Raw genomic sequence first — 17,755 nt, 5'->3', positions numbered from 1 at the left:
AATTAAATCCATTACAAATTCAACATATAAATTTATTATTTAAATTATAAATTCAAATCCTTGAATTTTATCAACTCCAAAATTTAATGAGCACACAACAAAAATCTAAGTTATTGGATGAAAATAAAAACATTAACAAATTACATTACGAAAACCAAAACAGACCGATTTATATGAATAATTTGAATTGTTGCATGGGATACGATGAACTCTTCTGCTCCGCCTTCCATGCCCCTACATATTGTTGGGGATGGTGCCCTTAAAGCATTGTAATAAGCTATTTTTTATATTATTAATGAAAGCGACATTTATTATTGAACATTTTTGCATGAAAATGTTATTGTCATGAATATCATAGCATAATCCCTAGTTTATTAGATGTAACCATAATTTTAGTGTATATAAGAGTTATATATACAAGAGGATTAAAATTATGGATAATAAACTTAGATTAAGTCCGTGATGAATTAATTAATGTAGGGATCTTTAATTTAAGCATCACTAATGCGGCCCATGAACATTATGAATGTGACCGTCTTATCCAGATTGTCGATGTTAGGACCTCTAGATGGGAGCATTTATATATAATATGATTGTGTACGACTTGGATCGATTTAATTAGTCATTTCATAATAAATTTCGTTGTTACTATGAATTTCAAATTAAATCATAAAGATGATCATATATGGACAAATCTCAATCCTGAAGTTATTATAAACTCATGTTCATTTCAATATAATTCTTAATTTGCTTGTTTAAAGTTTGCGATTATGCATTCTTAATACTTGCATTTTAGATTTATATTTGAATTGAATGGCTGAGAATATGAATTCACAGAAATGAAGTCATTCCTTCTTGCGATAAATAGAAAGACGATTCCATCATTTGTTAATTCTGGAACTGAGTGTTGGGCCCAACTAATTTATAATTAAATTATAAATTGAACCACTCACTAGTGAATTAATGGTAAATGAGGATAAGAAGCAATTGAAGAGTAAACAAAAAATTCCTAGCTTCAGTTACAAATTGTTTATGGAAGATTAATCCATATGTAATGATTATATCAATGAAATACTCAATTTTATAGAGTAAGATATTCCATAATGAACAAGAGTGCAATTTCATATTTTTAGTGGAGTAATTATGAAATTAATAAATTAGAAAAATTAATTAAATAGTTTGATTATTATCCAATTTATTGGAGTTTCTAATTATGAGTCCATGGTCTCCGATACGTCTTTCAAAATTAATGACGAGCTAGAAATACATTTTAGAAATCGTATGTGAATATGAAAAAATTGTTTCCATAACTTCAAATGCTTGGAGATAAATATAATTAATTATGAGATATTAATTATATTAAATCATAATTATGAGATAATTATAGATTTGGATTAGTTTGATAATACTCAAAAGTTGTTTATAATATCTTTAATTAATTTATTGTGAATAAAATTTAGATATTATTTAATATCTATAAATAAGTTAGAAAGAGATTCTAATTTATTTTGATAAGATCTTAAAAAAAACTTATAACTTTTAAAAGGAGTTTTAGAAGACTTAAGATAATACAATTCTAAAAAATCAAATGCTTGGAGATAAATATAATTAATTATGAGGTATTAATTATATTAAATTATAATAATGAGATAATTATATATTTGGATTAGTATAGTAATATTAAAAAGTTGTTAATAATATCTTTAATTTATTGCCAAGAAAATTTAAATATTATTTAATATTTAAAAATAAGTTAGAATGAGATTCTAATTTATTTTGATAAGATCCTAAAATATCTTACGACTTTTAAAAAGAGTTTTAAAAGATTTAAGATAATAAAATTTTAATCAAATCAATTTTTTTGGCCTTATCCTAGATAAAGTGACTGATTTTTTGGAGTCCCAATTAGATTATGATTTGGACTATTGGTTTGAATAATTATAAATAGGATCTTGATGATCTTTTGAAAAATAACTTTATCTCTCTACTTTTTCATTAGTTGAAAATATAATAGAGAATAAAAATAAAAACTTTGATTTCAAGTATTTGCGTTTCTGAGTGCCCACACACTGTCGTCGATAGAAAGAATCGTATTGGAAGGCTGTGGTTTCTACGCATCTCAAATTCACGAAAAGGAAAGGGAGGAAAAATACAAAAGGTTAGATTTTCTAGTAAATTATTTTGTTTAAATTCATCATTAATTTATATGCATATCTTTTTAAAATAATGCTTCCTAACTCAAAATCCTGTTTTCCCTCCATATTCAACCCAAAACTTCCAAGACTCGTCTAGACTATCAAATTTCATATCAATCTTTGGCTTGAATTCTATATTTGAACTAGAATCCATCAAGAATATGAAAGTATCAATAAAATTTTTAGCTTGTTTCAGTCTCAGTTTTCAAGACAAAAAATGCAATAAATTTCTCTGTTACATATTAAATGCAACAAATTAATAATAAAACAATATTTTTCTCAACCAATATCCAAGAGCAATAAGCCAAAACGCAATAAGCCAAGTACGTCAATTGTAACCAGTGTCAATCTAAATTCTAAACCAGGCGAGTTGTGTCATGTACAAGAGAACGATGAAATAGCCTAATTGTCTTGTTGATCTGCATGAAGTATTTTGTATTGCTCCATATTCACCATACTAGATGTAAAATTCGTACAAAATTCATATTCAAATGACATCCTTATTAGTGATAAATATTTATTTTGTATATATATATTTTTTTCAATCCGAACCCAACCCGAACCCGAAGCAACCCGAAAACCCTCAACCCGAACACGAACCCGTCTAACCCGACTCAACACGTCTAACCCACATAACCCGAATTTTATTTATTTATTTTTAAAAATTAATGAAAAAATAAAAAATAATAATATTTTAATTTAAACACATAATTACAAATTTTTCGGTTTAAATTTGAAAGTCTAATTGTAGAAAATTAAAACTATATTTACTAAATCAAATAAATAATTGTTAAAAAAATAAAAAATATACAAAATAAATATTAAATGATGAAAATTTATCATATAAATATACAATAAATTTTGTTCAAACATACAATATATAAAAATATAGGTAATATTTTTTTAAAAAAAATTCGGGTCAACCCGCGACCCAATCCGACCCAACCCGAAACCCGTCTAACATGTCACCAACTCGAACCCGCCCAACCCGAACCCGACCCAAACCTGAAAAACCCCAAACCGAACCTGATTTTTTTCGTGTTAGGTCGTGTCGGGTTGACGGGTCGTGTTGCATTTTGACATCCCTACCACAAATAGATAATTTTTTCAGAGGTGAGATTCTAATGATTTTTGTTGGGCATTACCGGCACTTCTAATGATATTTTTGACACAAGTATCATATAGCTACTTAGAGTGGCTATCTACTCAGAGTTGATGAACACCCAAAAGGTGGATCACCCGAATATATTGAACACCTAATCTTTTCATTTTGGGTAATATCATTTATTGGCTACATCAAAATCTAAAAAATAAATAAATAAAATAAAGCAAAACGACACTTAATATTTCAACATAGGAGGGAAAAAAAATTTCATTTGCCTTTTTTAGTAGATAGATTTTAATGTGTATAATATATAGTCATGTAGAAGAGCATATGTGCCAAATTCGAAGTATTTGGTTGATTAAGTAAATTCGGGGTGAAAAATGAGCACAACAACAAAAATCCAAGTTTGTTGGATCTAAAATTATTGTGGCGATGTAAATCAAAACCAGTAGATCGCTCGTTAAAACAGCAGATAAATGAAAAGCAGCAGTTAATGTATTGATAAATCAGAAGAAGTACTAAACGGATATAGAATCAGAAGCAGAAGATAGGACTTAACAAGACTTTACTCTTAACGAAATCAGCTTTAAATGCTACCGTTACTTTTCATAATACTAGTATTAATTGCAGCATTAATTCCTGTATGAAGTCATTTAATACGCTTTACCGATTTTAGTATAAAACAGGACTGATTGCTCTGTAGCTTTTATGCAGGAACCTATTTTGGTAATAAAGCTGATTGTATCAGAGGACACGAGACACTCTCTGATTATAGACGTTGGATTCAGCTATCTATATATATGGATCAAAACCATTTAGATAATAACGCTAATCATTCTTATCTATCCAACGTTACATTGAGCAACCGCTAAATTTTCTGAAACGTCCTGCCCTTTTTATTGCTTAAAAAGTACTAGATTTTTTTTAAAAAAATCCTCTAAATTTCGGCTTTCCCTATAAAATATTTTATCTTTTTAAAATAAAATACCAACCACCTAGCATTTTAAAAATCAAATGCAATGGTCATAAAATGAAATCGTCGCATGTTTACCAAACCTAAAAGCAATACGTTTGAAAAGTATATCACATACTAAACCTCTCAAAAAATCTCTTAAAAGTATAAATAAATAGTCTTAAAAATCTCTAACTTAAATCAGAAATCATAAAACGTAATGCGAAAAATAGTAACGCTGGTCCTCGGGTTGTGTGCACCGACAGTCCAGTAGAATCACCCGTCAAGACCTCCCTCATACCACCTGCATCCATAACACCTAGTGAGTCTAAAGACTCAACACACCATAATCTTGATAACGAATAATACATATAAAATCGCATGCAACAGTGAAAATACTTTTAGGTAAAAATAATATTTCATGATATGCATAAATAAACCTTAACCTTTTTCCTTATCATGACATAAAATATTTTAACATGATCATAAACATTTTTCTTTTTTCTTTTATTGAATTCCGATCGTTAATCGTGACTTTCCTCAAACCTCAAAAGTCGATGGAACCATCTACATGTAACCATAGTACTGGGCGGCGGGGGACACCAACGACACTCTCACCGGTCAACTCGGCCCTGGACTATCATGATTGAATAGAAATACGATCGTCGGGACTCTTTCTGGGACCTTCTACCATAAATGGGCTCCCTCAGGGGCTTTCTCCCCTCACGATATTCCTATTCTTACCTTAAACCTCATATCCTCATAACCTCATATTCGCAATATTGGAAACACGATCGTCGGGCTCCCACTGGGACCATCACCCTCACGATATCCCCATCATTAACGAATTAGTCACAACTACTTTTACTTTCTTCAACGTTTTACATTCACATCACTTTATAAAATCAGCATAACATAACAATTTTGTTTTTGAAACCAAGCATGCAACATGTCTTTTAAATGTCTTCCTTAAATCATAAAAATCCCTTAGACATTTAAAAATCATAATTTAATCATGAACATTTCATAAACATTTACAAATAATCATAATATCATAAAAATAGCATTTAGGCACTGCCATGACGTTTACAAATTTTTAGGTGTAAAAAGATCGTTTTACCCATGAACTCGACATTTTTTGATTTTGACTTTTTTCTTGATTCCATTGACTCTAACATGTCCCAAATAATTATTTAAGCCTACGTAAATTTTTCCATATTTTTTTAGCTTAAATCGAGTACTTTTAAATTAATCTTTAAATAAGACGTATTAACACGTTTTAATCCCGAATTAAACCAAACCTTAATATAAATTTCCCAAATTAAAAACTTAGACTTATAATAATTATTTAAGCGTAAACCTAAATTTTCATAATTTTATAAAGCTTAAAACTAGGCGTTTCAATTAATGCGTTAATTAATGTTTCGTGCGGCGATTAAATTCCGGAAAATTCCAAAACTCGATATTTTGATCCCAAATTTTTAGCATAACCTTTTTATGATTTATTCTACCCTTTCAAGTCATGAGCCACCCCCGTGGACCCATGGATTCAATTTTTCCTATTAAATTCGAAATATTGACCTATTGTCGAACAACCCGAGCCATCTCCCAATTTACTCGAGCCACGCCCGAGCCACCTTGAGCCAATACCTAGCCAACCCATCTAGGCACCCTCCTGACCAGGCCCAAGCCCTTGACCAGCCCCTTAACTCCCGAAACAGCCTACTGCCCATGACCCTTTGTGTGTGCGTGAGTTTTGGTGTACTAGGACTCCTACTCTTACTAGGAACCTTACAGCCCCTAACCATCTACCAGCACTGACCCTCACCGAGCCTAGACCACACCCAGACTCGACCCAGACCAGCCCAGCCCCTGGAACCCAAGCACAAAGCCTCTGAACTCAGAAGACACAAGCTGCGCGAGATGTGCTTCTTCACGATTACAGCTTCTTCCCTCGAGCCAGCTGCGACCCAGCCGCACCAGCCCCTAGCCCAGACCTTACCCATCTTCCTTAGATCCTATAGGACCTACCTAGCTCACCCAAGCCCCAGCAACGAGCCCCCCTTGGCTTCTGTCACCTTTCCACAGGTTGCGCGAGGAGTCCCTTCTCCATGGGACTCCTCCAAGGCTGCGCGTGAGGGGTCCTAGCCATGCCAGGACCCTTCCTGACCCTGACCCACATCCAGAACGAGCCCCCATCGAGATCTGGTCGAACCCATAAGCCCCATGCATAGTGATCGAACCACTTGAAGATTGCACATACCATGAACTCACGTTTCTTCTATTTCCTTTGTCCTACGGTTCCAGCTTGTTTCCTATCATGAATTCAGCGTTTTGTGTGTGTTATTAGGTCCCTAAAACTTGTGAAAAACGTCCTTGATCAATACCCTAGTCATGGCAGCCCTTTAGCACATATTAACCAAGTTTTTTGGATGAAAAATCATGAGTTCAAAACATGGGTATGCATAGTTGCGAAAATATTATGATGTGTGGCTTGTTTTCATGCAAAACGATTTTAAATTGTGAAAGATGAGAAAATGAAAAAATATGGCGTGCCTTTGCGTTTTAAACGCACGAATAATCGTTGACGATTGCGAAGAAGGGTGACGAACAACCAAGGCTTGAAACTCCCCTGAAGCTAACGAATTTTCTTTCAATATTGCTGAAGGTGTGTGTCGTGTATTTGTGTTTGAGGGGGAGAGTTTATCAATTATTGGGCCGTGGGGAGTGAGTTATGAGAGTGGGGGAGGGTTGTTTAATATATTATATACCTAATTAATTCACTAACAAGGCTTAGGCCCATTAATAAATTTAATTAAGCCCACTTAGCTCATTAGTGCTTAATTAGAAAACTAAAAATAATTTTGTTTAAATAAGTTTGTGAAATTATTATTCGGGTTGTCAAAATGTTTGAATTTTTGTTGAAAAATTAACATCGATAAAAATTACGACGTTCCGGCGTATAAAATAACCTCAAAACCCCATATTTTAAAAAATGTGAAAAAACATCACCCATATTTTAAATAATTATTTAATAAAAACATTTTCTATTTTTTTCAGCCCTCGGTCTCCGTTCCTCGATCGCAACTAGAATAACCTTTAAAAATACATTTTAATGCAACAATGTAGAAAAATATATTTTAAACATGCAATTATGCACAACATAATTAATTCATGCAATTAAAACAATTAATTGGAATACACAAGTAATTTAATAATTGCATGCATGTGGTTTGCGTGGACTTTTAAATTTTCGGGGCATTACAATCTTCCCTCCTAATTCGCTTATCCTTAATAATCAAAAGTTTAGGCTTAGTTCTAATTTCACAAAAATCTACGCTTTCGCTGCGCTACTCTGGTAAAACTTAACTTCTAGAATGTCCTTACGTCTCCTTGATCCCAATTAAATATTTCTTCTAAATCCTTATTTGCAAATGACAACTTAAAAAGACCCATAATTACTTAATGCTATATTATTATAACCTCGAATTTCAACTTTTCTTAAAATTCCCAATATAAAAATGGATGACCACCCTTATCGTATATTACTTTCCTTATTTTATACCCAAAATGTTCATCAAACTTATCATATTTCAACCTTAAAATCCCAAACACATCCGTTAATGCTTAGATTTTCAAGCCTAATATCGATTCATCCTTAGAAACCTTTGATTAACATTCCATATAACCTTATAACCAAGATATCTCAAGGTTCTAAATATCCTTTCGAGTCCAAATCAACAAGAATTCTTAACATTTAACCCATTCAATTCTCGCTTGTTGTTAAACTAGTCCCCGAAGCTAGCCCATATGAACTAAGGCCCATGATGCGATATACAAACCGATTTTCCCACGGTTGTAAGAAATCGAAATCAGTCATGTGAAGAAAGACAGAGGAGACGCCCAACTGTAATTCGTCTGGCGACATGGGAGGCTCTAGGGTTCAATTGAACAAACATCATAAAACCCTATTTGCTTCCAAGTCTTCCCGCAATGTTCACAAAGTTTCTGCAAAAGGTGAAGTTCTTGATTTTCGAATTGTTTTATCTATCTCTTCTCGGAACAGATAGGCTCAATTTCGATGTATTTTTTCGCTGTCAGATAAAATCAAGAAGTCAAAACCCGAACTCAATGTTTTCACAGGAGCGAAAGCTGTTCGACTTCAGCGCAACAAGATGGTATCGTTAAATTTTATGCAGATTATTTTCTTCTATTCACTTGATTTTGTACGTCTATAGGTGTAAGTGCACTGGGTTTATATCACGAATAACTGGTACATCGAGTCGGGTAGCATTAATTTTTGAAATTTACTGCATCGTTCAACTGAATTCTAGTTAAAAACATGACTCTGCAGATAAGGGAACAGAAGAGGGTGGCGGTATTGAAAGAGAAGAGGGCATTTTCAGGACAAATGTGTCCTCCTCGTGTTGTTGTATGCACTTTTTTCCCTTGCTCCTTTAAGCAACTAACATAAAGACTTAATAATAATAAAAAAAAAACTAACATAAAGACGCCAATAAAGTTTCTGCTTAGTTTTTTTTTCCCAAATTACATTGTGACAACATGTATGTGTCTTAGGTGCTATTTGGCCTTTTAGCCTCAGCGAACTTGAACTCACTTGAAGAAGACATCCTGGCTCTGTTGTCTGGAGAGAGAAATGGAGTAAATTTTCCTGCTGTTGCATCATCTGATTACAAGATGAGAGCCACGGTATGTTCACAATATGGTCTATATCCCCAAACATTTTGTGTGTAACTGTGTATCTCAATGATGGATTTTATAGACTGCTCACTTTCTTGACTATAATGTTAATGTGTATGGTAGCTTAAAATTTTACCTTTTCATGGTTATTTTTGTGCCAGAAATATGTAATTTTGTGGGCATGTTTCAGTTTTTGAATATGAGTTTGGTCTTTAACTGAAAGTCGTGAGCTTCAGTGAGGTTAAGGCCGAAACTTGTAATATTTACGCACGTCAAATTCAGTAAGGATAGAATATTTGTTAACACAGTTCCAATTTAAGTTTAGGAGCTTGTTGTTTGCTGATAGTTATTACCACTGCCTGTTCGCTCATAGTAAATACGTGAATCATGATGGCATATGAGAATAACAAACAATTTCCTTGGTAATGTTGTTTGAAAATCTATAATGTTAATGTGTGAGTTGACGGGTATTAACTTCATGTGTCTGCAGTTAGGTTTTGAAAGCACCCCATGGTGATTTATTAGCATGCATGGAAATGGCCAAGGTTATTTCTGGTTCATTTTTTAATTTGCAGATCTAATACTTGTTACTATTGAATTATCCTTACTTTTTATGCTGACACATTTTTTTTAGATTGCTGATTTGATTGTGTTTGTAGCATCCCCAAATGGATTTTCTGAAGAGAGTGACTCCAATTGTTTTATTGATTCATTTGGATCTCAGTGTCTCTCGGTATTCAGAACACTTGGTCTCCCAAGCACCGTGGTGCTAATTCGGGTATATGATTTTTTATATTGCCATCTCTGTATGCCCCTCCCCTTGTTCTGTTAGTTATAGAATATTGGAAGGAAATTATGGGTTAAAATCTCATAGGTGTCTGTAGGATCTTCATGATGACTTGAAAGGAAAAAATGAGACAAAGAAGATGTGCATGTCACAGCTTGCTTCCGAGTTTCCAGAAGATTGCAAGTTTTATCCCGCAGATAAAAAGGATGAGTTGCATAAGGTAAATTGTTAATTGATTACCCTTCTGCGTCATAATGTCATTATCAAACTGGCAACTAAAGCTGTCCTACAATCCTCACTTTTTATTGGCTCCTGAGACTTGTTCTCTTTACTTCTTTTGTGGTCATAGGTCCTTTCACTTTTCAAGGAACAAAGGCTTAAGGTGCCTCATTGGCGAAACCAAAGGCCTTACCTTATGGCTCAAAAGGTACAATATGACAAATTTTTAGGCAGTCTCGTAAAACTTGCATTTGCTCTTAGTTGATTGAATTGCTTGTATCATAGTTTTCCCATTTGAGTTGCTAATCTTCCTTCATTTAATTTATTTTGCACTCGAATAGATTTTGACTAAATCCCCCTGAGCCCCCTGCTACTGACGCTACTAATGAGTTTGAGATGCATGGACGTGGTGAAGCCGACTTACTTTTCTCTGTTAACATCGATATTACTGTTTTTAACTTTTATATTTAATTTAGATTAGATTAAATAAATGAATTTACTTTTACTTCTTAATTGTGTCGGGTGAACATCATTTCCTGTCGCGAGTAATTCTAGACAAAATGTAAGGTAGTGTTCATGTCAAATGGTTGAACTAAATGTGATGTGCTATGTGGAGCTTTTTTTTTGTAGCAATTTGCGAGAATTCTATTTGAAAGTGATAGACTTCGACAAGGGAAGGGTACTAGGCCAATCTCCTCCCCGAGTAATCAAATTACATAAAGCAAAGGCAACAATAAAATTAAACTTTAACTTAGAACCTGAGGATGAGCTTCCTTGTTTTTTAGCTTGACTTCAAGTGACCATATTAGAATTGTCACAACCACCTCGACTAGTCACATATCTTGGAAGATTATCTGTAAAGCCTGCTTTACTCATCTTTGAAGTGGATATTAAATAATTTAAATCTTCCAAATCGTCATGACTCGTCTCAAAATTCTGTGACTCTACAATTAAGGACGGGAACATCATTGGTGGCATATCACGATATAGGGTGATGGCCATTTGCATGCACTGGAGAGGAGTTATGCACAAGATTGCCAAGTTACAAGGACACCCATACTTTTAAATTGATATATTGCATTTGAATTGGCTTCTACCTTGTAGGAAGAAACTATATGCTACTTAACTCAGAGTCAAGGAATCTCGCTTTTCTTGTATTCAAATCTTCAATATTGTCTCAGGTTGACTTTGTGGCTGACGGTTGCAGTTCAGAACATTGTACCCTTGTCCTTACGGGCTATCTTCGTGCTTGTCGTCTCTCAGTAAATCAGCTGGTGACATCCTCAGCCTCTGTAGTTGATTTATTGCTATTATATCTGTTAGTGTCTGAGTTTTTCTGGATCAGGTACACGTAACTGGTGCAGGGGATTTTCAGTTGCACAAAATTGAACTTCTCAAGGATCCGTGTGCTCTGAATGTACAAAAAGTAGGGGACTTCATGGACTCAGAGGGTATAAATGATGCACAAGTATGTCATTAGTTGTTTAAACTTTAATGCAGATACATGCTTTGGATGAAGTATTGATTATCGAATGTCGAATCATCTATATGATGTTACTACTTGCAGTTGCTGTAACTGACCTTCTATGGACCAATGGATGTATTATGTCCAATCATAGCCATAGTTACACAACACATGATTTAATGATTATGGAATATGTTTATCTTTCGGCTCCATTTCTCTTACGACCACCACTTATCAGAACCTTATTTTTTCTACGCTACCCAGTGAAAAATGAAAGCTAACGACATATGACCAATCTTTTGGGCCGCCGAATTAATATGTGACTGTCAACATGTCTGGTGGTTATTTATGTGATTTATTTATCTATTTTATCTTATGGAGGATTTGGATGGTCATTGAAGGAGTAATGCTGGCTAATATACTCTATTTACTGGAGTTTCAGACCCGCTCCTTTTGAATTTAGCATAGTAAAGAAAAATATAGGATATACCTACTCTTACGGATTTTCAACGTGAACTGGCTGCCTAGAAACTTAGCGAACAATTTTGTAGGGTAACATGCTACTGTTATGGGATCTTTAGTCGCGCTCAGTGTTCTAAATGACGGTCGAGGCGGCCGCCTAGGCGGCTAGGCGGTAGGCGGCCCTCGACCGCACCGCCTATGCATGAGGCGGGTGTCGAGGCGGGTCGAGGGGTGTCGAGGCGTGTCGAGGCGGCGAATAGGCGGGTCAAGGCGGTCGAGACGGGCGAGGCGGCGAGCAGGCGGGCGGGGCAGTAGTCAACAATTTTAAAAACCAAGTCAAAGTCAACTAATTTTAAATATTAAAACCCTAACACACCTCTTTCTTTATTTTTTTTTATGTTTTCACTCTCAACTCTCAACCACCACAGTCCACACGCAATATGCCGCCGCCCGCCGCCGCCAATGATGAGAGGATCATGGATGTAGTAGATGGTGCATATGTAGATGATTTGGAAGATTAGTTATGTTTAGTCTACTACTTGTTCTAATGATGGATAATTGATTGAAACTTTGAGAATTTAAACTTAGTTTTTTGGTAAAAAAAATTATATTAATTCGTTAGCATAATAACATTAATATGATGATGAATCTTTATTAATTGCACATTATCTAGATGATATTATATTTTGTGCTTAAACATTATTTAATTGCATATTTTTAATAAAAATGATTATATTGCATGATTATCTATAAAAAAATTACTTAAAAAAATTCAATCGCCTAGGCACCGCCTGGGCGTCGCCTAGGCGGCCGAGGCGGTAGGCGGTCACCGACCACCCCGCCACCGCCTCCCGCCATTTACAACCTTGGTCGCGCTTTAAGTTAAAATGTCATGATTAGAACTTGAGTCTTTTCAGAGGTGGAGAGTGTTTTATCTTCATACTTCATCTGATGTTGAGCTCTTGTCCTCTCTTCAGTTGTATTCATTTTGTTATTTTTCTCGCATATTGCAGGTTGTGAGGTGCCTTAACCCTGATCCTATGAAGCAAGATTCTTTGGTCATTGAAAATATCCCAGACGTATTGGCAGGAGAACAGGTTGACATATTGTGATTGGTGCTCCATATATTTTCAGCTTCTGGATAATTGATTCCGTTCTTGTATATCTGTTACTTCTATTTGGGCATCAGAAACCTTGGCTTTTATTTCATGGAATGCTGTCGTCAATCAAATTATATGTTGATTTCTTACTTGTGCATCTTGTGTTACAGCTGTTTGCTATGTCAGCAGTTTTCTGAGATAACCTGCTGTGCTCTTGTAAAGCGTGTTCATTAAATTTTCTTCTGATACATATCTCTTTCCTTCATCTTTATATCATCTCTACTGAGTATCTGTTGATATTTTCTAAATTCAGACGTGGCCAACAGAGGCAGAAATGGCTGAAGCTGACAAGTATGAAGAGGAGATGAGGGTGAAAAAGAAAAGGCTTCCTAAGGGCACGTCTGAGTATCAGGTGTGGCCATGTTTGTTCCCTTGTTTAAAATTTCTAAACTTTTCTTATATGTTAAATTTCGTTGATGGAGATTGGCAGCACACCACCTATGCAATGTAATTAAAGGCTTCTACTGTGGTAAAAAAAATTGCAGGCTGCATGGATTATAGATGATTCTGATGATGATTATCCGGACAGTGATGAAGATGGAGGTAATGGTATGGTGGTGGAAGATGGAGAGGCCTGCTCTTCTGATCAGAAAGTAGAGAATGGCTTTGAGTTAGACGAGGATCAGGCTTCACTGAATTTGAGAGATTCTGATGAAGAAACTGACTTAGATTCTTCAATGATGGTAAATGTGATCTTATCTGCCGTCAATCAATGTCAATAACCTGTACAAGTACTCTAAGCTGGAGGCATATACCAAATGCATTACAATGAAGTTTGGCATGAATTCCATGTCTTCTTTAACTGTAATAACAAGTTCCTATGAGAGCACTCTTTGGAATAGGCTGCCGATCGGTGATTTTTGTGTCTTTTTTTATTCATGTCAAATAGTCCACTTTGTCTATTGATGAATAGTTCAATAGTCTCAATTTATAATTTTAAACGGAACACTTGGCCGTATTCTTCAACAAAAGCAATTTGAAGCTCATTCTTTTAATGCCTGCTATACAACGGTTTGCCTTTTTTTCCCTCTGAATGTGTAAATGAGGTTACTTCGTTCTTCAGGAAGGTGAGAATTTAACAAAAGAGCATATTGAGGCTGAAATTCGAAAAATCAAAGAAGCACATGCTGAAGATGAAGGTACCTTTCAGTATTTTATTTGTTTTCCAACATGTAGCTAATTTTTTACTTTTTAGTCAGTATTCGGCTACATGAATTTACAAGCTATGATAATATATAATCTAAGGTTGTTTTGCTAAATTTATTGAATTTTCCCAGAAGATACCTTGCGCAGTTTGATGATTGAATAATACGTCTTGATATACCAAAAATCTTTGAGCATGACTTTCATTTAGTTTGTTGCAATTGTATTTGAATTTTGATTTTCTTCTCTAGGTCCTGTTTACTGAAACCCAAAACCCATCTAATTCTCATTTGGTTGCTAATTGCATCTATATTGTTACAATACAGAGTTTCCTGATGAAGTGGATCCATTAGATATCCCAGCTCGAAAAAGATTTTCCAAGTACAGAGGTGTCAAATCTTTCAGAACCTCTTCGTGGGACCCCAAAGTATGTTCAGTTAAGTTAATTGCACTGTCCTGGATCTTTGTTGGTAATATCTCTTGGGACTTTTATAACTTTGTAGGAATCTCTGCCACCTGAGTATTCCAGAATTTTTGCATTTGATAACTTTTCAAGAACGCAAAAGCACGCACTTGCAAAAAGTCTTGGTATGGAGCAAGACACAACTGACTCTGTACCAGTTGGCTCGTATATAAGAGTTTATATCAAGGAAGTTTCGGTAAATGTTGGATCTACGTTATGCAAATTGGTGAAGACCATGCCAATAATATGTTCTGGTCTTCTGCAGCATGAATCTAAAATCTCTGTGCTCCATTTCAGGTGCTCCTTTTCTTTAATCTGATTTATTGTTGCAGCAATTATTTTATAAAAGCCATTTTTTGGACAATATTTAATTATATTGGATTCTAGCATTCGGAAGCATGACACATATACTGCTCCTATTAAAGCAAAAGAAGAACTCATGTTTCATGTCGGCTTCCGCAAGTTTATATCACGGTAATATATGTTGGTTAAGTTGCTTTAGAAGAAACACGTGTATGTATCTATTGTCTCATCTACAAATGATTAACTCGTTCTTACTTTTGTATTGCAGACCTATTTTTTCCGCGGACAGTATCAATGCTAACAAGCACAAAATGGAGCAGGGCGGTTTTCTATCGCTTCAATTTATGCTCCGATTTCTTTTTCATCTCTTCCCTTGATAGCCTTCAAGAGCCAGGGAGAAGATGCCATTCCAACCGTTGCTGCTGTTGGTTCATTGAGAGGTGTAGACCCTGACAGGATTGTTCTGAAGAAAATTATTTTAACTGGGTATGATAAATATCGGCCTTCTTGTGTTTGCTTTAAACAAATGTGAAAATTCTTAGTTTGATATTTTGATACTTAGGAAACTTATTCATAATGCACCTTGTAATCAGTTTGCGTTGATTTGGAATTGATAATGTGGTTTTGCATTTCAATTTATTCTTCAAAATTGGATATAAATAATACAGCAGGATGCATCTTATGCAGTTATCCACAACGAGTATCGAAATCAAAAGCAACTGTGAGATATATGTTTCATAACCCTGAGGATGTGAGATGGTTCAAGGTTAGGAAATCTGTAAAATTTAATTTACCAGTGAAGTTTAAAGTTATTTGGAATTTATTTGTGTAGTGGTTTCTTTTCTCAATGCAGCCTGTTGAAGTTTGGACAAAATGTGGTCGTCGCGGGCGCATCAAGGAACCTGTAGGCACACATGGTACTTTCCTCACCTTGATGAAATTTGTGAGGTCCATGCAAATTTTTTTAACCGTTGAATGAATTTTCTGATTGATTGCGGAGGCCTGCTTTTTCAATCATACGATGGAATTTTCTTGCTTTTTTTCTTATACAAAATGAAGGTGTGCCTTTGTGGCACCCGCTTTCCTTTTCTTTCTTTCTTTCTTTTTTCTCTCTCTCTACTCTAGACGTTTTCATATCCCAAATTAGTGTTGCCAAATAACCTCAATGTTTTTTTTTATCCTTTCTCACCTGCGCATAACGAAGACACATACAATCCAAATTTGATCAGTTCTCTTTCCTTTGTTAATTTTACCTCTGCAAAGATTGAGAGCGGCGAAACGTGTTCGAGTTGGTTACATGACCTTTTCCATCCTTTTGTTTTCTGCTTCAGGTGCGATGAAATGCATATTAAATGGGGTTCTTCAACAGCACGACACCGTGTGCATGAGCTTGTTTAAGCGAACGTATCCGAAGTGGCCCCAACAATGGTTCCCGCTACAAGGTGCTTGAAACTGGCAAATTATTGTCAACTGGGAATGAAGCTCTGGTTCCGATTCGATCACATTATGTGTGCTCGCTACCTTTTGACAGATCTCAGAAGGGAAGCAAAATTTTTGGTTGTACACTAAGAATCGATACGCTTGATTTTTTCATTTATTAGAGGTGTCTGCTTTCAATATTTTATACTTCGCTTACAGTATCTACCAATTATTGTTGGAAAATGAAAAATCCTCGTGGGCCCAACTTATTTTCATAATCTAAACGTGCTAAGATCCCTTGATTAAGGACATAAATTAATCAATGTTTTAATAATTCATTGTGTTGTGCAAGAATATAAAAATGAAATTAGAGGTTTTTTTTTTATATAATTTCAATTTTTATACATGACCTTTGAATTATGGATATGCTCAATAATAGCCAATAAATAATGTAGCATATCCAAATTTATTAACGTTTATGAGTGAGAATCTTTAATAGTTTATATTTACCGTTTGACGAAATAAATATGATAAATTCTAAACGGTTTGTTATCGCAAGTTATTTTGTTCTTAATAGGTTAAGATCATATGCTTACATTTTCTCAACACTTTTGTTTAAAATCAGTTAAATTTGTACTGTTAGATACCGGTTAATACACTAGGAATCAACTCACCTTGATATCAGATTTATTTTCCTAAGTTATAATCCAACGATCGAAAATAGAGATTAAAATAAGCTTGTACTATTGTGAATATAAATAAGAGTTGTGTACTTTCAAAGTATGTAATATTTAAAAATTTTCATAGAATATCTGTAAATTATCATGTTTTTATCATGTCTAGACTTTCTTAATATTATGCTAGCAAGATTCAACCTAGCTATAACTTGTTTTTCAGTTTTACCAACACTACCAATATCCAACAAAATAAAATATGATAAATGTGGTTTAAATGTATGAAAAATTCTTCAGCCTCTACTTATTTTTTTATACATTTAATTAACTAAACAAATCAAAAACCTCTATTTTTGAGAAATATAGATGTCAAAATCAAATCAAACATTTCGAATGTAAAATTTATACTTGATTTCTTATAAACACCATTATTTATACAATATAATGCATTAAAATTTTTCCGACATATGAAGTATACAGATATAAACACATATTTATAATTTTTACATTAAAAATCGATCGTTTGTTGCACAACAAATCTGGGTAAACACCTCAATTTGAGGTTGCCTGGTCTTGTAGAAAGTATATATTTCACTTGATTTGTCCTAAATCTATTATTATTGTTGTTGTTATTATTATTATTATTATTTGCTTGATGACTCTTTGGTGCCTAAAATTTCCATGATAGGAATGAGTGTATCAATCAA

General features: G+C 34.3%; 1 protein-coding gene across 1 annotated transcript; it reads left to right on the top strand.

Moving 5' to 3' along the window:
• Nucleotides 1–8,128: 8,128 nt before the first annotated feature.
• Nucleotides 8,129–16,579, top strand: LOC142553876 (uncharacterized). The gene is given in 22 exon segments (XM_075664404.1): nucleotides 8,129–8,269; nucleotides 8,354–8,430; nucleotides 8,607–8,684; nucleotides 8,831–8,962; nucleotides 9,448–9,498; nucleotides 9,588–9,731; nucleotides 9,838–9,960; nucleotides 10,090–10,167; nucleotides 11,141–11,233; nucleotides 11,305–11,427; nucleotides 12,900–12,983; nucleotides 13,300–13,398; nucleotides 13,532–13,729; nucleotides 14,110–14,185; nucleotides 14,516–14,616; nucleotides 14,693–14,949; nucleotides 15,040–15,126; nucleotides 15,224–15,270; nucleotides 15,273–15,441; nucleotides 15,643–15,721; nucleotides 15,809–15,872; nucleotides 16,287–16,579. Coding segments are annotated over 22 exon segments (2,370 nt in total). The 5' UTR covers nucleotides 8,129–8,178; the 3' UTR covers nucleotides 16,406–16,579.
• Nucleotides 16,580–17,755: the final 1,176 nt, after the last annotated feature.

Source organism: Primulina tabacum, chromosome 1 (assembly GCF_025594145.1).
Source record: "Primulina tabacum isolate GXHZ01 chromosome 1, ASM2559414v2, whole genome shotgun sequence".
Classification (NCBI taxonomy): domain Eukaryota; kingdom Viridiplantae; phylum Streptophyta; class Magnoliopsida; order Lamiales; family Gesneriaceae; genus Primulina; species Primulina tabacum.
The sequence above is the reverse complement of the archived record's forward strand: the minus strand, read 5'-3'. Positions and strand labels throughout refer to the sequence as shown.